At 41.9% G+C, this 16,029-nt stretch overlaps 2 protein-coding genes across 3 annotated transcripts in view; one reads left to right on the top strand and one right to left on the bottom strand.

Annotated features, from left to right (window-relative positions):
• Positions 1-5,449, bottom strand: part of HEPACAM2 (HEPACAM family member 2) — a 37,343-nt gene extending 31,894 nt beyond the window's left edge. Inside the window, exon 1 of the mRNA XM_063147480.1 lies at positions 5,371-5,449. Coding sequence (XP_063003550.1) covers positions 5,371-5,449 — 79 coding nt within the window. The remainder of the gene's footprint in view (positions 1-5,370) is intronic.
• Positions 5,450-11,191: 5,742 nt separating this feature from the next.
• VPS50 (VPS50 subunit of EARP/GARPII complex) overlaps positions 11,192-16,029 on the top strand; it is an 86,303-nt gene continuing 81,465 nt past the window's right edge. For both annotated transcript variants that reach the window (XM_063126663.1, XM_063126654.1), the window contains exons 1-2: positions 11,192-11,308; positions 13,195-13,263. In XM_063126663.1, coding sequence (XP_062982733.1) covers positions 11,276-11,308; positions 13,195-13,263 — 102 coding nt within the window. In that variant the 5' untranslated portion in view covers positions 11,192-11,275. The remainder of the gene's footprint in view (positions 11,309-13,194; positions 13,264-16,029) is intronic.

The following is a 16,029-nucleotide window of genomic DNA, read 5'->3' as shown; positions in this document are numbered from 1 at the left end:
TGTCATTCCCTCCTGCCATGCTAATGGCAGCCTTAAAGAGGAAGGTGTGTCATTCCAGGACATTATTGAAAATTATAGAAAATCCCCCCTGACACCATGGAAAGAACAAAAACCAGGACAAATCCGGGGAAATCCTGAGAGTTGGTCACCCTAACTTTAACTCCACCCCAGGGCCAGGGCCAGACTATTTTGTGCCCTAGACAAGGTGAGCTTCTTGCACACACACACACACACACCCAAAATTGCCAACTTCGATCCAGTTGTTCAAGAAGAGCTTCTGAACTATTATACTTTCCTTTTATTATGTTTTTTTCTTAAAACAGCTAATTTGTATAAAACTGTGATGCTTAAAGGGTAGTACTGCACCCCTCTGAGGTCTGCGCCCTAGGCAGCTGCCTAACTGGCCTAATGGTAGCACCGGCCCTGCTCCACCCACCTTTCCATTTCACTCCTCTGCTCTCACTCCTTGTTCTGTTACAATTCAAACACATTCTTGTTTTAACTCTCTGCTTCTGATAGCTATACCCAGTTGCAGCATTGCATCAATAAAGATAGAGCAGTACCGATTTTTCTTGCATTGATTTCAGTGGAGTCTTCTCTAGCAATTACACAGTTTCGAGCTCAATTGTTATAACAGACATAAGACTGTAATCTTAAACAGGCTTACTAGCAAACTCCATTGAATTCAGTGGAACAAACTTTTGAGGAAGTATATATAGGATCGCATGGTATGCACCTGGAATCTCACACAGATGGCTGCTTACATTTCATTGGCTTCATAATGTTATTTCTGTCATTTCTTTACTTTTAAAACGCCTAGTAAATGAAATTCTCTGGGCAGTGTAAAGACCACAATGTAGGCACCAGGTGAACCTCTATGGGGAGAGCATTCCACCTGGAGAAGGGCTTCAAACACTGATCTTAATGTCCAGGAAGGTAAATATAGGAGGAAGTAGCTTGCTGCAGTTTTGCAACCTTAGTCCTCCCCCCCCCCAATATATCTGCAGGTGCTATTGCCAGCCCCAGTGAAATCATCTGGAGGTTAGGTTGACCATATGAAAAGGAGGACAGGGCTCCTGAATCTTTAACAGTTGCATAGAAAAGGGAATTTCAGCAGGTGTCATTTGTATATATGGAAAACCTGGTGAAATTCCCCTCTTCATCACAACAGTTAAAGCTGCAGGAGCTATACTAGAGTGACCAGATTTAACAGAGGGCAGGGCACCTGCAGCTTTAACTATTGTGATGAAGAGGAAATTTCACCAGGTTCCCCATATATACAAATGACTCCTGCTGAAATTTCCTTTTCCATACAACTGTTAAAGATACAGGAGCCCTGTCCTCCTTTTCATATGGTCACCCTGGTTAAATGCATTTCATACTCTCAGTCTCTATGACTGAACACTGGATCCAAGTGTTGTTCTCTTTGAATGTTAGTGATTAGTATTTAATAAAGGAATAAATTAGGTGTCAAGTCAGATCTAAAGTTTTATGAGATGATAGGACTTCTCAAATGTCCTGAGGTCTTGCAAAGCTTGTCCAGGAACTGAGCTTTCTCGCAAAGTTCTTGCCTTTGACCTGGCAAATCTGCCAATTGGAAAACAGTGTCATTGACCAATGGCAGTGGAGGAAAGACTAGATCAAAGCTAGAGATCTTGGATTTCAAAATGAGAGGGAGATCAGCATTCAAAGTGGGTGTCTCCAGTCCAAAGAATGAGAGTTGACAGAGCTCTCAAACACAGTCACATGTTACTTCTCAACAGTCTCCTTTTTGTCCATCCAGCTGGCAAGAGAAGATGTCGGTGAGGTAAAATCCATTGCCTAGATGGTGTTCTACAGGAGAAGCTTTTTCATGTGCATTGTAAAATAGCACCTTTCTGAATTAAGAAAGGATCACGTTTAGAAATTCTTAATTTCTACAGATCAAGAAAACTTAAAATCTAGTTTAAAGACCAACAAGGCTGTGAAATGTAATAACTATATGATGAGTTTCAGAAGCAAACCACACCCTTTCTTGGCTCCAGTTATCTCCTTGAGGTCAGTTTCCCTGTCTTAGATATAAACAGGCTAGGTTTTCCCAAAGTGACCTCCAAATGGAGCTCAGACTGCACTTTGCTTCTATATCTGTCTTTAAATATTAGTAAGCACAACACCACCCTTGTTGACTGGAAACATCCTGCCGCTTTTTTTGTTTAAATAAAAACGGTGACATCATATTTTGAGTGTAAAGAATAAACCAAGGTCTTCATGGGAAAATGTCCTCTTTTTTTTTTTTAAGGACTTTTCAGAACACACTATAGTACCACAGTACTAAAATAAACCTGAGTTTCATTCTCCATTGTTTTATATGTTTCTCAGCATTTAGCTCCAAGCTGAATAGGTACAACACTACCAAATCTGAATGCTGGTGTATTACTTAGGGTGACCATATGAAAAGGAGGACAGGGCTCCTGAATCTTTAACATAGAAAAGGGAATTTCAGCAGGTGTCATTTGTATATATGGAAAACCTGGTGAAATTCCCTCTTCATCACAATAATTAAAGCTGCAGGAGCTATACTAGAGTGACCAAATTTAAAAGAGGGCAGGACACCTGCAGAGAGTAGGCTGCCTGCAACTTTAACTGTTGTGATGAAGAGGAAATTTCACCAGGTTCCCCATATATACAAATGACACCTGCTGAAATTTCCTTTTCAATACAACTGTTAAAGATACAGGAGCCCTCTCCTCCTTTTCATGTGGTCACCCTAGTATTACTCCCATCTTCCAGAGGTATAATTTAGCAGATTTAGCAAGTGAACACTGTGCTGTTAATAGTGCCAGGGGTTCAAACATACTGTTATGGGATGCAGGATGGTCAAAATGACACCTTAGGTCATTTTGGTGATTCTCAGCTCTTAAGATTTCTGTGAGTATTGCCCACAGTGTGGCTTTCCCTGAGGTTATGACTCTTAAGACCTGTACTCAGCTTCATGGATAAAAGGGTAAGTATGCATACCAATGTTGGCAGGTCAGCCTGCCTCTCCCCCACTCACTACTATTTCCTTCTCCTCTAGCTGTAGAAAATTAACATCCTCCCCCCCACACACACACCTAGGGCCCTGAAATGTTGAGGGTGGGGAGGCTGTACCACTCAAAATGAGAAGTTCAAACTTCCATGTCTCCTCACCTCTGGTCTGCTGCAAGTTGTGGTTGAGTGGAGTGGGTGATCCTCTCAATTCACCAGACACAGGTACCTAACTGTGGGACACTTTGTTAATTGTTCCATCCCCAAATACTCATGCTTCTGAACCTAGTGTTTAATTCACTAGCATGCATGTATATCATTTGAAGCTCGAAGCTAAATGGAAGTCACTTGAGACCCAAATCCTTGTTTTATAGTACTTCTGTCTTCATCTTACATTGGAGACCTTGAGCTCCATCAGACTAGCGTTTTATTGCATGCTCATTGCTGGGCACTCACAGATTTTCGCAGGTCCCTCTCATGACATTGTCTGCCTCCCGTGTGCCTCCCACCCCTTTTAGCCTTCTTTGCACCACAAAAAAACACCTCAGTAAGTCTGACTTATTTTTAAAGGCAGAAGTTGCCTCTTTCTCCTGCTGTGTGCAGGAGAAGCGGAGGGATCAAACCAGCCCACTGAATGGGCCACATGCAAGATGTTTACTTCCTCTTTCAAAACAGGAAGTAATGAGGGACAAATGCATGAGCGGAGAAGCGATGGTAAGCAAACATGAGTTTCCCCTGTGTGATGACGCTCCTTGAGATAGATTGGGGGTGGGGAAAATCTGATAGTGTGTTGTCAACCCTCTGCACAGACAAGCATAAAACAAAGAGTTCCAGTTGGGGTTACTGAACTAGTCCCACAGTTTTTGTGTATATAAGGATAAAATATCCTCCTGTGAGATTTATGCTATGTGCAAATGCAGTTAATGAGACATAATACGGAAGATAAATCAAATGTTTGCTGTAGCCAATGTAGGTTTAAGATTCATGTTACAGAACAATTTAATCTAAAACTAACTGAAGCCAACTGAACATCCCCGGAATTGCTTAAAACCTTTTTATTCTGAGGATGTACATACTGATACTGGAGTCATCTGTATGGCAACAGTTGTATCTATTGCACATGGAACCAACTTGGGAGCATAATGTAAGAAAAAATCTCATTCTATTCACAGGATAGAAAGAGAGGTATTATTTGTAAAATTTCATAAAAGTCAGAATTCCAGTGCTGACACACCCTGTGGTGTGATGGTGAGCTGGCTTCCTTGCGGCACTCCCAATTCCACATCTACTGCAACAAACACGGGATGTGAAAACAAGTTAATTGATCTATTTCACAGGAAAATAATATGTGCTAGATCTGCCATCTTCTTAACCCACAACCAAAACATCATAAACAACAGAATCACACTTGTCGATTTTAATAGAATAGAACTTCACCTTACAGGAAAATAAAAAGCCAAACTAATCACCATGTATAAAAGTATATGGGACATCAAATTTCAGTTAAAAGGACTGCAAATGTTAACGATTAATCCTTAATAACTATAATAATAAATATTAATAATAAATATTACTATTGGAAAATCATATGGAGACTAATCACCCCAAAAATGGCACTTAAGGTGACTGTCATGAATATTCCTCTCTCAAGAATGCCTATCCCTAATTTCTTTTTACCCCCTAGCTATACCCTCCATTTCCTCCTTGTTAACTCTACTTTACTTCCCTCAGGACACCCCTCCCCATTTTATAGGTCAAGTCCTAGCCCTCTCAAGAACCCTGCAAATCCTCATTTTCTACGTCAAGTCCTAGCCCTCTCAAGACCCCACAAATCACCATATGCTTTTCAGCCTCCCCAGTCACAAACCCCTGAATTCTTTCATTAAATTGTTTTAACTGTTTTAATAGCTTTTACTGCTTTTAAATTATATATTTAAATTATCTATTGTTTTAACTTGGATCATGGTTAATTTGTTTTTAACTGTGCATATTTATTGTTTTATACTGTATGTTTTTAGTTGTACGCCGCTCTGAAATCTTAATGATATAGGGCGGGATATAAATGTTTTAAATAAATAAATAATAATAAATACTCCAGAATTTCCCTTAGGAGGACCCCAGCCACAGTCCCACATTACACCCATCCCATATTTCAGTGTTGAGCATAACATCAATACAATGAATTGCAGTTAGAGAGAGAGAGAGAGAGAGAGAGAGAGAGAGAGAGAGAGAGAGAGATTAGGTACATTTAGGGGTAAAATGTTCCATAATATTGGTAAAGTTATTGACGTTAAAACATTCAAAAGTATGAAACAAAGCCTTCTATCTGAATGAAATATCAGAAAAGCACAATAAGGGTCTTACCTAAAAGCAGAATATAGATTTTGCACTGCAAGTCATAAAATGTGGTGCTAAAGGGATCCATGAAAGCATCCTGTCTCATGCAAATACCCCCTTCTTTTTGGTGCGCAGTTGGAGTCCTGGTCCAACAGCTCTGAGGTTAATTTGCTAGGGAAATCAGCAGTTAGTTATCAGTCCCTACCCTGTCTTGCTTTAGGTGATTTGAATATGTGTATACAAAAGACACAGGGAGTGGGAACACCTGTTGGATTAGTGTTCGACATCTTCATTGCCTATGACCCTATCATAATTCCCCACTCCGGTATGTTCACAGCAAATACAGAGCATGATAAATGGGGCGTACACAGTATGAATCACTCAGCACTGATAAAAAATAAATGAGCCTAGAAAGCATATGCAGATTACATTCACCTTAACACAGTAGACAGTTAAACAGCTACATGGAGAGGTAACATTGACTTGTACATGATCGTAAGAGTTAGAAATTGAACTGTTCTATTAGTTAGCTCAGCTCTTTTAGAAGTGGCTGAATATTGTCATTCACCATAATATTAAAGAAAGAATAAGAAATCAGTTCTTAACTAAAAGGAGAAAACAAGAAAAAGTAATGTAAAAATTATGCCTTTTTAACATATTTATATGGTTAATCCCAGTGACAATTGTAGGATTTTGAAGCCTTTGGGTAACACATCTTTGACCCAGGGGAGGCTGTTGTGGTTGCATTTATATCCTGCCTTTTTTCCTCCAAGGAACCCAAGGCGGCGTACATAATCCTCCTCCTCTCCATTTCATCCTCACAACAACCCTGTGAGGTGGGTTGGGCTGAGAGTCTATGACTGGCCCAAAGTCGCCCAGTGGGTTTCCATGTCCAAGTGGAGTTGAGAACCCGGATCTCCTGGCTCCCAGTCCAACACTTTAGCCGCTACACCACACTGGCTGGTGGCTCTGATGTCAGTGGGGCAGTAAATCTGCTCTGCGTTTCAGTTAGCACCAGTCTGAACTCTGCAGCTTGGATAGCTCCTTTAGAGTTCTGACTGACTAGAGTGGATTCACTACCTCACTGACATCAGAGCCACCAGCCTCCACTTCCTTTCCTTGGAAGGGAAGAAAGGAGGAAACTGTAGGGTGACTATATGAAAAGGAGGACAGGGCTCCTGTATCTTTAACAGTTGCATAGAAAAGGGAATTTCAGCAGGTGTCATTTGTATATATGGGGAACCTGGTGAAATTTCCTCTTCATCACAACAATTAAAGTTGCAGGTGCCCTGCCCTCTTTTAAACCTGGTCACTCTAGTACAGCTCCTGCAGCTTTAACTGTTGTGATGAAGAGGGAATTTCACCAGGTTTTCATATATACAAATGATGCCTGCTGGAATTCCCCTTTCTATGCAACTGTTAAAGATTCAGGAGCCCTGTCCTCCTTTCCATATGGTCACCCTAATCTCAGGCTACCTCTGCCCTTTACTGGTGTTCCAGGCCAAGTGATAATGGCAGCTCTGTAGAAACAGTAGTGGGCCCTTTGAAGGTCTTGGGTTCTTGGCGAATTCCTAACCATATCACTCTCCTGCAGCACGGCCTGTTTAATCCAAACCCAAAAAACCTGTTCAACGTTCAGGGTTAAGTTGGGAACATGAGGCCCTAAGTTTAATTGCTGTCATAGAATAGGGTGACCAACTGTCAGGATTTCCCCGGATTTGTCCTGGTTTTTGTTCTTTCCATGGTGTCAGGGGGGATTTTCTATAATTTTCAATAATGTCCTGGAATGACACACCTTCCCCTTTAAGGCTGCCATTAGCATGGCAGGAGGGAATGACATGCTTTCTTGAGGCACATCATTCCCCCACCCCGAGCTCCAATTGAGGTCTTAAAGGGGAAAGTGGGTCATTCGTGGACATTATAGAAAAGGCCCCAATTGGAGTGGATGGTGGTGGTGCAGAATGAAATCCTTTCCCCTCCTCCACTCCAATCGGGTTCTTTAAGGTGGCGGGGGAATAACGTACTTTCTGCAGGACTCAGAAAGCTGCTTCCCCACACACACACTAGGTGTCCTCTTTTTTGGTTTCCCAAATATGGTCACCCTATCATAGAATCATGGAATCATAGAATAGCAGAGTTGGAAGGGGCCTACAAGGCCATCGAGTCCAACCCCCTGCTCAATGCAGGAATCCACCCTAAAGCATCCCTGACAGATGGTTGTCCAGCTGCCTCTTGAATGCCTCTAGTGTGGGAGAGCCCACAACCTCCCTAGGTAACTGATTCCATTGTCGTACTGCTCTAACAGGAAGCTTTTCCTGATGTCCAGCTGGAATCTGGCTTCCTTTAACTTGAGCCCATTATTCCGTGTCCTGCACTCTGGGAGGATTGAGAAGAGATCCTGGCCCTCCTCTGTGTGACATCCTTTTAAGTATTTGAAGAGTGCTATCAAGTCTCCCCTCAATCTTCTCTTCTCCAGGCTAAACATGCCCAGTTCTATCAGTTTCCCTTCATAGGGCTTTGTTTCCAGACCCCTGATCATCCCGGTTGCCCTCCTCTGAATACGCCCCAGCTTGTCTGCATCCTTCTTGAATTGTGGAGCCCAGAACTGGACACAATACTCTAGATGAGGCCTAACCAGGGCTGAATAGAGAGGAACCAGTACCTCACGTGATTTGGAAGCTATACTTCTATTAATGCAGCACAAAATAGCATTTGTCTTTCTTGCAGCCATATCGCACTGTTGACTCATATTCAGCTTGCGATCTACAACAATTCCAAGATCCTTCTCGTTTGTAGTATTGCTGAGCCAAGTATCCCCCATCTTGTAACTGTGCATTTGGTTTCTATTTCCTAAACGTAGAACTTGGCATTTATCCCTATTAAATTTCATTCTGTTGTTTTCAGCCCAGCACTCCAGCCTATCAAGATCACTTTGAAGTTTGTTTCTGTCTTCCAGGGTATTAGCTATCCCACCCAATTTTGTGTCATCTGCAAATTTGATAAGCGTTCCCTGCACCTCCTCATCCAAATCATTAACAAAAATGTTGAAGAGCACTGGGCCCAGGACTGAGCCCTGTGGTACCTCACTCATTGCCTCTCCCCAGTTTGAGAAGGTTCCATTGAAAAGTACTCTTTGAGTCCAATTCTGTAGCCAACTGTGAATCCACCTAATAGTTGTTCCATCTAGCCCACTTTTAGCTAGTTTGTTAATCAGAATATCATGGGGCACTTTGTCAAAAGCTTTGCTGAAGTCAAGATATATGACATCCACAGCATTCCCACAGTCCACAAGGGACGTTATCCTATCAAAATATCTCCTGTCAAGAGATATTGACAGGAGATATATCTCTTGACATATTTCCTGTCAAGAGATATTAGAGCTGGTTGAGATGTCCAAATATACATTTACAGTATGGTTGTTTGCCTGTAGCTAGATCTCATATTGCATCAGTAATGTCTGCTGAAATTCTGCATTGCATGGGTCAGACGAGGCCTTTCCGATGCCAGTTTCATTGTTCCCAATACAGGTAGGAGGTTTGATTAATCAGTGGATGCAAGAATGCAGTGGCCATCTTCATGAAAACTCACAGCTCATGTCAGTAAAGTGTTTGACCTTAGTTTGCCAAAGCCAGATTAAGTGTCAGCTCAATTATGAATTCCCTGGGGAGATTGGGACCTGTTTCCAGCACTTCTCCTTCCCCACCCTTCTGAAGAGATTTGGTAGGGTGAAAGTTACCAGTGTTAGTTATATTCATTTAGTAGATTATAGCTGTGTGCAAGGCAAATGCTGTAGAAAGAAACACACACTGCTACTTCAAAACAAACACTATTGTTGTGGGAATTCATAGCTCCTAGGAAAACAAATAGTTTTTGAAGAAAAGGTTGAGTGCAGCCATTTTTCATATAAAAGTGCATACCTCTCCTTTTTTGCTTCCTTTTCTCTTAGACAGCTGTCAAAGGAGCTGTCAAACATGAAAGGCTTCCCCCCCTGCTGACTCAGGGTGGGGTGGACTAGAAGGGGGCATCCCCAAATTGTTGGGGCAACACTTCAAACCCCAAGGATCACCTGAGTGAGAGATCTTGAGCACTTTGACAGGTTGGGGAAAGTGCTCAAGATCACCTATTTACCCAAGTGATCCTCAGGATTTAAAGTGTTGCCCTCACCCTTGGGGATCCTCTCCTTCTAGTGCACAATAAATGTCTCATGTTGAAAAGCTCAGGATAATAAAAGACACTTTATTAGTTCCGCTCGATTTATGAAAGAAATCAATATTTCAATACTGCTGCTTTGTCTTGTGTGTCTCTATGATTCCCTCTGAGGGCTCCTTAGAGACTTAAAATATAGTGCGTAAACCTGCCCCTACCTGGTGCCCTTCAGATGTTTTGGACTACAACTCCCAGCATTCATTACCATTTGCCATGCTGGCTGGGGCTGATAGGACTTGAAGTCCAAAACATCTGGAGGGCACCAGATTGGGGAAGACTGCTGGTCCATAAGAAAAAAACAAAAATTCACAGTCAGGCAATCGCTTTACTGTTGGGACAAGCAAACACGAAATGACTGATTTCCCCATTTTGGAAAACATGAAATCCAGGATTTCTTCATATTTGTCTCTAGTGTGAGGCAAAACATAAAGGTAGAGAACAAAAACCACATGGTAGTATTTATATTAGCAAAGCTGGAGATTAATTTTGGGTGGTGCATTAGGCAAAAAGAAAAAAAGGGCAATAGAATTCAGTGTTACAGATAGATCTGAGCTTGTGGGTTTGCTTTGGTTGCCATTTTTAGTGTCCTATGGGGGACATGACAGCTGCCCATAGAAAATAATCGAGAAATGTAAAGTGCAATCCTATGAGTGTAAGGTCCATTGAGTTCAATGCAGCTAATTCCCGGGTAAGAGTGTATAGGATTGCAACTGTAGGACTTCAATGTAGCTGTGACTGGGCAGCTGGGTATCCACCTAAACCAAAATGTAGCAGCAAAGGAGTTCATGCTCTTTCAAATTCAGAACCAGGTCTTATGTAATGTGAAAGTTTTGTTTTGTTTTTTAATTTTAAAAAAGTGTTTAAAAGTGCAATGTGTCTGCATGCACGTTTCCTTTGCATGAAACTGAGTGCTAGATTTGGGTTGTCCAAAGGTGAAATTTAAGTAGATTGTCCTTTGCAGCAGCCTCAGGGGAGTTTTGTATAGGATTTTTGTTGTTGCTTCAAACCTAAGACTAGCCTTAGGCCCATCTCCAATCTGCAGTGTTAAATGTTGACTGCACTGCAGAGCTGTCATTTTATTTATTTATTTATTTATTGCATTTCTATACCGCCCAATAGCCGGAGCTTTCTGGGCGGTTCACAAAAATTAAAAGTCATAAGTGTCATAAGCCACTCTCAGTCACAAGTTCTAATGAAAGGATAATGGACTATATTGTCACTGTGACTGAGTTCGGACGACACGCTAATCAACGGTTGTTTCCATTCTGTTCCTATTACCCCCATCCCCAGTTGATTAGCGTGTCGTCTGAACTCAGCCCTAGAGTAAAATTCTAGCTTTTGCCATTGTTTTCTAGGGTCAGCTGTCACTTCCGTCCGGGAGGAGAGGAAAAAATAAACTAGCCAGGAAGTTTCGTCTCCAAGTGGTAGATCGTTCCTCTAAATTTTCTGTCTCTATGCTGCTCCTTCCCTCTTGGAAAGCCCGGATGTTTGGAAAGACAGGCACTGTGTTCTGCTGAGCCTTATGGGAGTTGTAGTTCTCTAAGCCAAGCTTTCCAATTTGCAGCGTAGAAGGCGCGTGCCCACTCTAAAATACAAGTCCCGTGAAGCATAGGGGGGAGAAGCGTGTCACGTGATACCTAAGATGGCTTCCCTGTGTCAGAGAAAGTCGGGTCTCATGGGCGATAGGACCTTGTGAGGCCGGCCGGCCGGCTGGCTCTGCGCTGCCATGCAGAAAATCAAGTCACTGATGACCCGACAGGTAGTGCAGCCGGAGAGGCGTCTAGGTCCTGGGGCGCTTAGCACAAAGGGGCGACTTGGAGTGATCCGTGCAGCAACGGCAGGAGCAGGCGGTGCCAGGGCCGGGAGGGTATTGGCGTTGCGGGGCTGAGAATGTTTGGCGTTTAGAGAGCGAGGCCAGAATCCCCATCACTAAAAGGAAGACGACTCGGAGGGCTTTGAAAGAGGGCGACGTTTGCTGCGGGCGGGGGCGGTAGCCGTAATCATCTGTCGCATAAAAAAACCCTTAGAAAATCGTTTCAATCCCCCTTAAAAAACATAAGAGTAGTATCCAATGTTAGCTCTACTTAGAGTAGACCCATTGAAATGAATGGGACTAAGGACTAGCCGAAGTCCCATTCTTTTCAATGGATCTACTCTAACTGGGGCTAACATGAGATATAACCCATACAGCTAAATTCTGTGCATGTTTCCTCGCAAGGAGATCTTATTATGTTCAGTGGGAATTACTCCTTGGAAATGAACTTAGAATTTCAGCCTTAGTGACTTGGGGTGAAGTTTGATAGACAAGGGGGTGCTTCCTTAGGTTTGAGGGGAAAAGAAGAGCAGGGCTTTGAAGTCATACAAAGAGAGATTGTTAAGTTGTTGGTATCGGACCAGAGCTGGGCTTTCTTAAGAGTTCCTGAGAGAGCTAGGGATCCCTTGAGGTCCAGCTGTGTTTGGGCACTAGCTCTCTTTTCTAGCGTTACCCATTCTCTCTCAGCAAGGATGAACAGAGATAGGAACCTCCCAGAGAGCTTCGGCTATTAGGCGATATAGAAATGTAATAAATAAATAAATAAATAGGAACTGCCACAATGTCACTTTGTGGGAAAGGAGGATGCCGTTGTTCATTAGCAATAGCTCTATTCTTCTCATTTGCGCAAATCCCCAAGCAGTTTAGAACAACACCATAAAGCAAAACAGTAAATGTGCAATAATACAATATTGGGGATTGTTCGTTCATGGTTGGGAGAAAGCCAAAGTGGGGAAAAAACCCTCTCTAAAACATGCCAGCATTGAGGCTTAATGTATTGCAGAGAGGAGATTACACTACAGGAATGAATGAATGGGAGTAGGGACTGGGAGAGCGGATGAATGAAGGGGAGAAGTATGCGGGTTTTTTAAGAGAAGGGGAAGAATGATCACATTCTGGGCAGTCCATAATTTCTCTCAATGGATGTTCCCAAGCACAGGGAGGTACGGTGCAATCCTATGCATATTTGAACTAAAAAACACACACACCCTCCTACAGTACTCAGTATGCTCCAGCCAGCATTGGTGACTAGTGCATACTGGGAGTAGTATGACTTTTTTCACTGATTTGTCTAATCTAGGAGTGGGCAACTTGTGGCCCTCCAGAGTTTTGGCCCCAAACTCCCATCATTCCCCATGGATAGAGGAGGCTGTCTTCTTCAGACAGTTGCCCTCCACCAGTAAAGGGTGATGGAGGAGAGGGGCAGGGCTAGACCACTCCCTCTTTTCATATGTTGCTTTTAACCTCTTTCTTGAATGCCTGAATAGGGCTGATGTTGTCTTAACTACACATTTCATTATATTTTCATTTAACTTTTGAATACAATATAGTAAGAGCTATGCGCTGGTACCACACAGTGCCAATTTTAAGAAAATGGCCATTGTTTTACTGCATGATGCCAATACATAGCTGTTGCGGGTTGTCCCACAATTATTCACATGTAGGCAATTTTATTCATGGGAGTAGCTTAATATTTCTAGCTTTGGTTCTCAAATGTATTTGCCAGGTGTAGGCTAGTTAAAACTCACATGTGTTTAGTGTTTGATAGTCTATTTTAACTATGGAGAATGCAGAATGTATTACCTAAGCTACCTCTTTTTTTTCTCCCCAAGGGTCTCAAAAGTCCTCAGGAGAATATTCACGATTTGAGCCCCCTTGAGAACTTCAGAATTCCAAGCAAGGTATGATTGACACGGAGTCTACTAGGAGCTGTCTGTTTTCAGTGCTTCTGTCATCTTATGTGGTTTTCCAGTTGTAGCCACTGCTTATTAAAAATGTAATGTTAACCTATTATGGTTTTTATCTGGCAACTATGGGCATATTTTGTATGCAAAATGTGGCCTGTGCAAGGCTGCTTTGTGGGTCCTGGTGGTGTTGCTGTCAGGGCTCCTGTCATTTTAAAGTAAGGCAATGATAGTGGCAGCTTCCTGCTTTCCAGATAGTTTCATGCCTGTTTAGCTTAGCGAAGGTTAAACTAGAGTGGGATAGAGGATAAAAGGGTGGGTGCAAATGATGTGTGCTGTTGCTGGGCAACCATTCAAAATCTCACTGCTTCTCGGTTAACAGGAAGTATTAAAATATGTTTGTGCGGTTCCTAAGCTAAAGTAGGCCTCCTCTGTCCTCCCTATCCTTCTTCCCTTTTGCATATTACCTATTGCCTGTTAATTTGGTCCCCTTTCTGTGGGTTATCTGAGCCAGGGAATGTTTCCCCAGTCACTTAAAAGGAAGCATATTTTAGTCACAGGTAGGCTCTTAAATTGTTTCTGCTATCTGTGACATCCTGATTCAGCCCTTGTATTTCAATTCCTCATTTATTTTTCTTAAATTTGGGGGTGCGGTAGCTGATGACCCAGGATGGGACCTTCTCTGTTATGGCAACCATTTGGCAGATCTGCCTGGCACTGACAGATACCAGGTGAAGTCTTATTTTATTTGCCCAGACAGTTTAGATCTCTAGATCTTAGATTTCGATATTTTAATTCTGTGTTCTGCTGAGGACGCATTAATGCTTCTAGACTTTTAATCGTTTGGTATTTACTTTTGTTATGTGAATTGCTGAGATTAGAAAGACGTTGGACTATAAACTGGGAAGCAAGTCTGTAATAAAAATAAATGAATTCCTGATTTAACATTTGCTTGCCTTGGATAAGAGGAACCAAGATTTCCTTTGTGCTTTATTCCATTGCTGCCTGTTTAAGTGGTGTGTGTATGTGTATGGGCATACAGCATTAGTGATCCTACAAATGGGACAAAATGTTGTTGTGTAGAATGGTTCTGTTCAGCGTTCCAGCCAGCCATGCCCTCTTTCAGGATACTCAAGTACATTTCTCCCTCTGTTACTGTTTTTTCTTAGATCTCTCAACAGACACTTAGCATTCTGTGGCTACCAAGCATGCTCAGTCCTCATAAAGTTTTGCCTAAATACTGTTGGCACTCACCAGCTGAATTGCAAGTAGAAGGAATGATACACAGATTCTTTGATTCTCTTGAAATATGCTTCTGAGTGAGAGAATCCCCTTGCCTGGTTATGCAGGCATGATTACCTGAGTGAATATGAACAATGAAGGACATAGCTCAGTAGCAGAGTACATGCTATGCATATCTAAGGTCTCAAGCTCAATTTGCATTGAGTAAGGCTGCAAAAGATGTCTTGTCTGAAATCTTGGAGAGCTGCAGTGAATCTTTAATAAGCAGTATGGTGCTACATGAACAAATAACTTAATGGTATAATTTCTAAGGGGTATGTGGCCTCTTCATCTGTTTAAAATGGACATTATGATACCTATTCCACTTTTCCTTGAAATCAATAAGCATTTGTCAGATTATGCAGAATTTGGATGAATCCTAATAGCTTGGACTTTACTAATCAGTTTTAATTTAGCATAATTTGTTCACGCAATGTGCGTGCAAAATAATACACGATTTTTTCACTTTTGTTTTTTGTATAAAACTTTTAGACTACAGATGTGATTGATACATTTCCATGGCAACTCATTAATGTCATGTGATGCAGGATTATGATATCATGGCTGGAAATTAAATCCTCTTTAAACTGTATTATTTGGGGGTAATGTATAAACAGCACATGTGCATGGATGGTGTTTGCCAGAAAATCTGGAACCTTACAGAAATAGGGAATTATTTTGAGGAAGTAGAGAGACAAGGATTTTGTTATCTTAAATCTTCTAGAGGGGGGAACAAATAAAACAAACTTATTCATTGGTGATTGTGAAAGCATTTGAATAATTTCAGACTTGTATATATTTATCACGTCAAGGACAGATGGCATCCAGTAGTCCAGACTACTGCTTCAGAAAGAAAATATTATTCTTGGGCTTGGCAAAAGTCTTGTGACTAAAAATGGGTGCTCAGGGGTGACTGGCTGAAGCATACTTAGAATTGTAGAATTGTGCTCCCATAATTCTTGCATTGGGCCATTAGAACAGCAGTCCAATGGCGGCAGGAACAGGAAGACACTCTCCTCATAAGTGCATCAGCAGGAGCCAACCCCAATCTTACTTGGGAATAATATGCAGTAAAGAATATTTTTTCCACTTTTGTTTAAAGTGCTGGGCCATGATGTCGTTAATTTGTGAGGTTTATGTTGACCCTGCTAGAACGGCAAGCAAAAATACTTTTTTCTCATCCAATTGGACAAGAGTGCTTCATAGGCCTTACTGCATGTTACTTCCAGTAGCTCATGCATGGTCCAAGTCTGGCAGGAAGCAGACTGAAGAAATCACCCAGGCAAGCCATCTGAAGCCTCCTTGTTCCTTCATGCTAGTTAGGAATGTGGTTTAGGTAGTTGAGTTACATTAGTCACCCATTTGTGTGGGCTTTGGTTAAAGGGAATGAGGCATGCTGGAAAATCACCCCTGGTGGTTGTTCAGCATTAAAGCCAATGTTTTATTTTGATCTGTCTTGGATGCTAATCTCAGGATTTTAAA

The sequence above is a fragment of the Elgaria multicarinata genome, chromosome 1 (genome assembly GCF_023053635.1).
Source record: "Elgaria multicarinata webbii isolate HBS135686 ecotype San Diego chromosome 1, rElgMul1.1.pri, whole genome shotgun sequence".
Lineage (NCBI taxonomy): Eukaryota > Metazoa > Chordata > Lepidosauria > Squamata > Anguidae > Elgaria > Elgaria multicarinata.
This window is presented reverse-complemented; position numbering and strand designations above follow the sequence as displayed.